Source organism: Bufo gargarizans, chromosome 6 (genome assembly GCF_014858855.1).
Source record: "Bufo gargarizans isolate SCDJY-AF-19 chromosome 6, ASM1485885v1, whole genome shotgun sequence".
In the NCBI taxonomy this organism is placed as follows: Eukaryota; Metazoa; Chordata; class Amphibia; order Anura; family Bufonidae; genus Bufo; species Bufo gargarizans.
In genome coordinates this window covers 361,347,059-361,354,922 of record NC_058085.1, presented here as the reverse complement: position 1 = coordinate 361,354,922, position 7,864 = coordinate 361,347,059, and the positions used below count along the sequence as shown (strand labels likewise).

The 7,864-nt window shown below is 39.7% G+C and overlaps 1 protein-coding gene across 1 annotated transcript; it reads right to left on the bottom strand.

Annotated features, from left to right (window-relative positions):
- Positions 1-569: 569 nt before the first annotated feature.
- Positions 570-7,508, bottom strand: LOC122940312 (basic salivary proline-rich protein 2-like). The gene is made up of 4 exons (XM_044296924.1): positions 7,432-7,508; positions 3,964-4,253; positions 2,978-3,131; positions 570-618 (listed from the first exon to the last, which is right to left on the bottom strand). The coding sequence occupies exons 1-4, from the start codon at positions 7,493-7,495 to the stop codon at positions 611-613; spliced, it is 516 nt and encodes a 171-aa protein (XP_044152859.1). The 5' UTR covers positions 7,496-7,508; the 3' UTR covers positions 570-610.
- Positions 7,509-7,864: the final 356 nt, after the last annotated feature.

Below are 7,864 nucleotides of genomic sequence, written 5' to 3'. Positions count from 1 at the left end.
ATGCAGTCTAGATTGTAGGAGTGGTGATTCCTCTTCCATTCTCTTGAATGGTAGGAACAGTTGTAATTAAACTGCACCACTACTGCAATCTAGACGGTATGAAGGTAAACATTGAAGAGGATGAGGCATTCGTATTAGCGCCACAACCCCTCATACAGCTGATCAATGGGGGTGTCGAAAGTCACACCTCCACCAATCTCATATTGATGATTTTACCTGAGGATAGTTCATTAATATTTCAAAACCAGAATACCATTTTAAAGGGCTACGTTACCATATCAAACACAACCTGTGGACAGGTGTGGCACTGTTTGGGGTCTTCACCAATCTCCACCAATGCCTTTTTAACTTCAGTGGAACAAAACTGCAATACCAGACCCAACCCTACCTATGAACTGTGTGAGGATATTTCTAGAAGAAATCAGACAGCGTTTTTTTCTAATCCTATAATAACCCTGTAATTAAAGAGATTCAGCTTACTACAATAGCAATACATGTGCAAATTCCGTCAGAAAAAAAAAAAACTTCAAGGAAACATAATTTTAATTTCATTTTATTTGCATGCTAATGTTTGCTATTACATTCATGGAGGCACTCCATAGTTGTTCTTTCATCCTTCTGTAAAACAAAATAATATAGGATTGTTAGAATATTATGGACAGCTCGTGTAACATAAAGGAATAAAATATTACAAAAAATATTGAATAGGAAATTCAAAAAGATCCTGTTTTACAACAAAGATAGTTCCCCTGTGTAACTGACTACATTATACAATTGTCTATCACAGATAGAAATATACCTCTGGATAGGTCATCTGTAGGGGTGTAATACCTGGGACCCCGCTGATCAACTATTTGAGAAGGCACGGACGCTCACAGTAGAGCTACTTTTCTCAACTCACCAAACACAGTGCCATATATTGTATAGTGGCTGTTCTTGGGATCGCAGTTTACCCCCGATCACTTCAAAGGGGCTGAGCTGCACCTAGGCCATGTGACCAATAAAAGTGATGTCACATGGCTAGACAAAGCCACAAGAAGGCTGTGGTGCTACTGTGAGTGCTGATGCCTTCCCAAGCAGCTGATCAGTGGGGGTCTTCAGATGCTGATGACCTAGCCTGAGGATAGTCTGTTTTAAAATCTCAGAAACCCTTTCAAACCCTTTAAACCATTGTTGTCCTTAAAGGGAACCTGTCACCAGTTTTATGGTGTCCTAACTAAGGGCAACATAAATAAGTGACTAATTCTCTTAGCAAAATGCTGGGTCACTTTCTATAATTGACCCAGTCAGTCTGCCAACATCTTGTATTGAAAAGCTCCAGCTGATAATGATGAGTCCTGAATATTCATGAGCTCCTGAGTCTCCCTGCCCACCTGCTGCTGAATGACAGTTATTTTCCATATGAATCAGCAGCAGGTGGGCAGGGGAGTGGCTTTAGCTCTGAATTAAATATACGCTGGACTCAATGACATCACGCTGGACTCAAATCAGCTTATTAGCATGCGGCATGTGGCATCTTTGTGTATATATTATGAGGTAACCATCTGTCACACCAGAAAGTGAATACATCTAAGGCACTTTTTAGTAGTTAATGATTGTATATAATTAGTTAGATTATAATCAAATATCCTCATGACAGGTTCCCTTTAAGGAATATACACATTTTTGTTCAACTCTGTATGTATGAAGTCTGTCCTTTAGTTTTTAAGCACAAAAAGTGCTTAATAATAATAGATGGCGTAAACTTACAATGTCTAGACCTCCACTACATTTTATCACAGTGGCTTAGGCTGGGTGATAAATGTGGTGCAGGGATAGACACCTTTGTTTAGCTCTATACAGTGGTCCCTCAAGTTACAACATTAATTGGTTCCAGGACGACTATTATATGTTGAAGCCATTGCAACTGCGTAATCGGTTCCAAAGCCCTAAAATGTCATCCAAGATAAGAGAAAATTAAGATTTAAGAAAAATAAGTAGATAACTAAGACAGATAAAACAAGTCCTTACATATAACAGTCAGGAATAGCTGCTAACTAGCAATTAATACAGCTATTTTACCAGAGAAGTGACCTTGATTGATTGGATCTGAGTCTGAAGCATTGTATGTTGAGTCTAGTTTCAACTTATAATGGGCCAGAAAAGACCATTAAAAATATTGTATCCTGAAGCCATTGTGTCCTAAGGGAGCACTGTACCAACATTTGGTTGGCTAACTTTGAGACACAATTTTATGCCAGAATTGTAAAGCATCTTAACCCCTGTTCATTTAACTGAAAAAAGGTAGAAACCCTGGTTGTGCCAAAACTTCACCAATTTGCTGCACTTTTTTGTCAGATTCTAGGCACAGGGGTGAAGTTCAATAAAAATTGAAAGTACATGTTAAAATTACACTTTTTCTACAGTAGTGCCCATTGGGTTATGGAGGCCACCATAGATACATAACGTACTTCAAATCCATTAACTGTATACAGTAGGTCATGAACTTTCCAATTGTTTTTCATGATGGATGTCATTTTAGACTATGGTTGATAAATTCCTGTCATGTATGCGTGATAGAATATAATGGAATCCATGATGAATACCACTGGTAGTGTCGGTCCCCATTTAACATATATGGCTCGAGTTTTCCTTGGGTATATGTTAAATGGAGACAAAAAACACGATGTGTGCAAATTCTATGGCACATCATTGATAAGCCCTAACATGAAATTACAAGAAACATTGTCAAGTATTGAACTGTTCTATAATGATTCCCATTACAATCCCTCAGTCATGTGTTCTTGTGGCATTGAAGGGTTAGTTACTAAAAACTTTTCTCCGATCCCAGCTTGCAGCCACATACTACCAACACATTACATCAGTGATTATGTGGGAGCAGTGCCTGTGCAATCAGTGGCAGATAGCTCAGGCCCTTAATGCTCTTGAAGAAGAAGAAAAAGTGTCAGCTTCCAGATGAATAAGAATCATAACTTACTATGGTTCTTTTGTCCCATTTTTTTTTGTGTATTCTTAGTTGAGTGGGTTGGATTTTGAGGTCGGCTTGCAACACTTGGATGTGTGTGGGCTACATGTGGAGCCGCTGTAGGATGACTCTTCGCAACATTTTGTTTGGGTGTAGGTCTAGGACCCTGGAATACATGTAAGCAAATTATCCATACATGTTTTCGAATGTATACAAATCAAATGTACCCATTATTATTGCAGCACATCCTACATCTTGTTATGAACAGAACATTCCCTTCTTAAATGGAAGCATCACCTCTGAGTATATGACCCTGAGCACTTTGCAGACTGAAAACCTTTATTACTGTTTCGTATGAATTCCTGTTTGTTGGAAAGCTTGGACAAAGCCATTATGCTGTTATTACTGCTATCATTCATCTCTCCTAGAGTCCTGAACATGAAATTTGCTTTGTTATGAAGCAACTGAAAAACAAGTATGTGTATATATATTTAACGAGACCTATATCCAAACAGCTATTTCTCCAAACCTTCTCCATATAAATGTACTCTAAGCTTGGATGAGCATGCATGGATTCTGAGTAATGGGATTGGAGTAAGCTTCTGCTGCCAGACAATTTTGGTGGTGGCTGATCTCCCCCTAGAGCAAAACAATCAGATATATTGAAATCTAACAGCCCTATCCTTCTATCCACAACACCTGCCATCAGAGGAAAGACAGGAGGTCCCCTTATACATTAAATGACATCTGGTCCCACCAAAATCCTCAGGTTTGGATGAAAAATGATACATCTAATGTGTATGGCCAACTTAAACTTCTGAGACATGACTGACAATCTTCCTGTGAGCTATTATGAAGGCCCTATCGCTTATCACTGTCTTACACCTTATCACCCTTCTACACCATACTAGGCCCTATTGCTTATCACCCTCCTATCACCCTAGATGCAACTGACAGTTGAATACCTATGATGATAATTTACAAATTACATAATTTACCTGTCCAGGTTTGTTCTGTGGTTTACGCATAGTAGGTGGTTTTTTAGAGGGTTGGTGACCTCCAGCAGGTGGATGTGTGCCCTTGGGTTGGGTTGTTTTTGAGACTTGTCTGCTATGCCTTGGATGACCTTCTAAACCTTTTGGATGACGTGGTTGGGAAGAGTTATCATGTGGGGATTGTCCTGTTAGATTATGATGCTCAGAAGCATGGACAAGGCCAGTGGGTGATTCATGTGAAGGTTTAGGAGTACGTGGATCATGTGGAGGACCAAAGCCAGGGCCAGATTTTTCTGTTAGACACAAGATTGTGTGAAAATGGAATAACTTCAAATATAACACATTTTTTTCTGAATAAAAAAATACTCATACTGTAAGTCAAATTGCATAATAATAACTTTTGAAAGACACAAGCAAAGTTAATTTAAATGTGAAGATATACATGTAGACAAAACAGACAGAATGAAAACGTGAGCCCTTTTTTCTAAATATTTTCTGCAGAAAATAATGAAAGATACAGATGCAGATAATGGAACATTTATGCTATAGGGTGGGACCACAAGTTCCTACAGGTCCGTACTACGGAGCTGTATATTTTTTTAAATCTAATATGGCATTTAAACATGACACCGTTTTTCTGTCTGAGTATTTTGAGCTACATCTGGTACCATAGACTTCTATGAGTGATGTCTTAGGGTACAGCCAGTAGAGATGTCCCAAACTATTCGCCGGCGAATAGTTACCGGCGAACATAGCTTGTTCGTGTTCGCCGCTACAGGCGAACATATGCGATGTTCGGTCCGCCTCCTATACGTCATCATTGAGCAAACTTTGACCCTGTACCTCACAGTCAGCAGACACATTCCAGCCAATCAGCAGCAGACCCTCCCTCCCAGACCCTCCCACCGCCTATCAAAAAGCAAGGACAGCATCCATCTTAGATTAAGTCTGAAGCTGCAGTGTCACAAAGTTGTAATCGCAATTCGATGAATACAGGTTATATTAATCGCATTGCGATTACAACTTAGAGCTGGGTTCCTAATGGTTATATTGATAGAATTGACGAATATAACGAATATAGCACTATGTTCTCAATCTTCGTTATATTCTAGCAATACAACCATTAGGAACCCAGCAGCTCTAAGATGAATTCACAATGAGATTAATATAACCTGCAATAATCGCATTGCGATTACAACCTTCTCAAATCCGACAGTACATTCTAGCATGGAGTCGTTCCCATGGTGATGGGGACGCTCCATGAGCACGGAAGTCGGCAGAAGATCTAAGTTGAAATCGCAATGCGATTAATTGAAGTTCTATAAATCGCATTGCGATTTCAACTTAGAACTTCTGCCGACTTCCGTGCTCATGGAGCGTCCCCATCACCATGGGAATGACTCCATGCTAGAATGTACTGTCGGATTTGAGAAAGTTGAAATCGCAATGCGATTAATTCAAGTTCTATAAATCGCATTGCGATTTCAACTTACCACACTCTGGGTCAACTACGTCATTTTCCATGGGAGTTTTGCCATGGGTCCCCCCTCCGGCATGCCACAGTCCAGGTGTTAGTCCCCTTGAAACAACTTTTCCATCACTATTGTGGCCACAAAGAGTCCCTGTGGGTTTTCAAATTCGTCTTCCTATTGAAGTCTATTGCGGTTCGCCCGGTTCGCACGTTCGCGAACACTTGCGGAAATTCGCGTTCGCCGTTCGCAAACGGAAAATTTTATGTTCGCAACATCTCTAACAGCCAGATGTTCAGGTTTCCGCATGGAATTTTCGAAGCGAAAATCAGGTGTGTAATGTGGATCAAAAACATTGAGAAATTATAGAGGACAGATTTGACTTATCCTCTTTTTTGAATTCACTCCTGGTTTTGGCTTCTAAAACTGCATGCAGAAACCAGACCATGTGGTCGTACCCTTACAGCTCTGTATGACAAGCTTGTACAAAGCGATAATACGGATGTGTACCTAAAGCCTCCAAAACCTCTAAGAAAACAGTACTATATAAAATGCTAACAAAAGAAAAATAAATAATATCCGCCTTAGTAGAATGTAATTAACTACTGATTATTCATCCTATGTAAGTATAACTGAAAGACTGGATTTGCATAGCTCTGTGTGCTTTTATTGTGTGAAGAAAGGGATTTGATACATATGCAAATTAATCTGAGATGAGTCCTGTATGTGAGATGAGTCAGGGACAGGACTCATCTCAGGGTAATTTGCATATGTATCAAATCGTTTTTTTTTTTACACAATAAAAGCACACAGAGCTATGGGGACTGGGTATTGCAGATGTGCTAGCGGCGATCTAGCAACCCATGTCCTCAGCTCTATACACAAAATCCCGGTGACAGGTTCTCTTTAAACTGGTGGACCTTCATTACTTACCTCTGCATAACTGATACTAGAACAAGCATCTGCAAAGTACATAACAAATCAGTGCAAACCAATGAACAACCCTTCCAATGAACCATCATCTTATAAGACGTAACATTACGAGGTCTGAGGTCTACAGTTACATTTTTCCTCTTCTATATTTTTTCATGCCTTTTGATTTCATATGAACAATGTTTGATTCCCTGACTGGCAACAAAAAACGTGTGTGGCGGCCCTTTACTATCACTATTTATATGGGACGCCAACCCTAGGACACGTGCACCACCACGCTACAACCGTAGTGCCGACTGACATACATGACAACAAAAAACGGTGACATATTTAGGCCTCTTTCACATGATCAATACAGATTGTGTCAGGATCTGTTCAGGAAAAAACTGGTGGTTTTGCATACAAGTTGAATACATTTTTTATGCGAGTGCTTTTTCTGGAATGCATGCGTTTTTACCACCTGTGAAGAAAAGCTGAAGAATAACTCTCAACATCTAGCAGACAACAGTGAAAATCACATTGCATCCGGATGCCTTCTGTTTTTCACTTTTATAGAGCTAGGGCTGCCTTAAAAACGCACAATATAGAAGGTACTGCGATTTTTATTGAATGCAAAGATGATGTGGGGAAAACAACACTCTTGTACTTGAAAAAACAAAATAACAATCTACTAGCAACCATCACTGAAAAGTGCATTGCATCAAGATGCATGAAAAACTACACTCATGTACTCAGACCCAGACATGAATGGGTCAGGATTCAGTCCAGATGCTATGCACTCACTACACGCATCATATCCGAATAGAAAAGTCACTTATGTGAAAAAAACAGGATTCTATAGCTCTCCTAGGTGCATTGCTTCTACATAAGAATATCTCCGTACGCAAGACATCTAATGGAACCTGTGCCGCAATGCATAAAGTAGAGGTTCTGTATTAGAAAGCCTTACAGTCTCCGTGCACATCGCTCAACCATGAGCATGGAGTCTGTAAGGCTGTCCTTTACAAATCAGTAATATTTTATGATTTGAGCGTCCATTCGTACATTTTTCAAGTGAAAAGATCCTTACCATGTTTACCAAATGGTCCAGCGAGTGCTTGAACCACTATGGCTAAGAAGATAAGAGACTTCATGCTTCTTGACAGCTTTTAGGTCCAATTCCCTAGAGAGAAGAAGCTGAGCTGCTTTGGATGACAACAGCATCACAGTCTCTATTTAAAGTCCTTCCTCAGCCCTGCCCCTTGTAAATAGGGTTTTCTGATTTGGTAGAAGAGGAGTGCATGAAACTGGAAAAAAGAGTCATGTGATTGTATATGGTATTGTCTAGGAATGTAAGCAGAACGAACTTTACACTACTCATTATCAGTGAAGGTGTATTGAATTGCAAATTCATGGAAACCAGGATTTCTTGGTGTTCTTAAATTCTGCTAAAAATTCCAGTTAAGCTATGCCCACACTCCTCATGTGTTCTGCTGTTCATCGCTGTATTCAATAATCGGGAG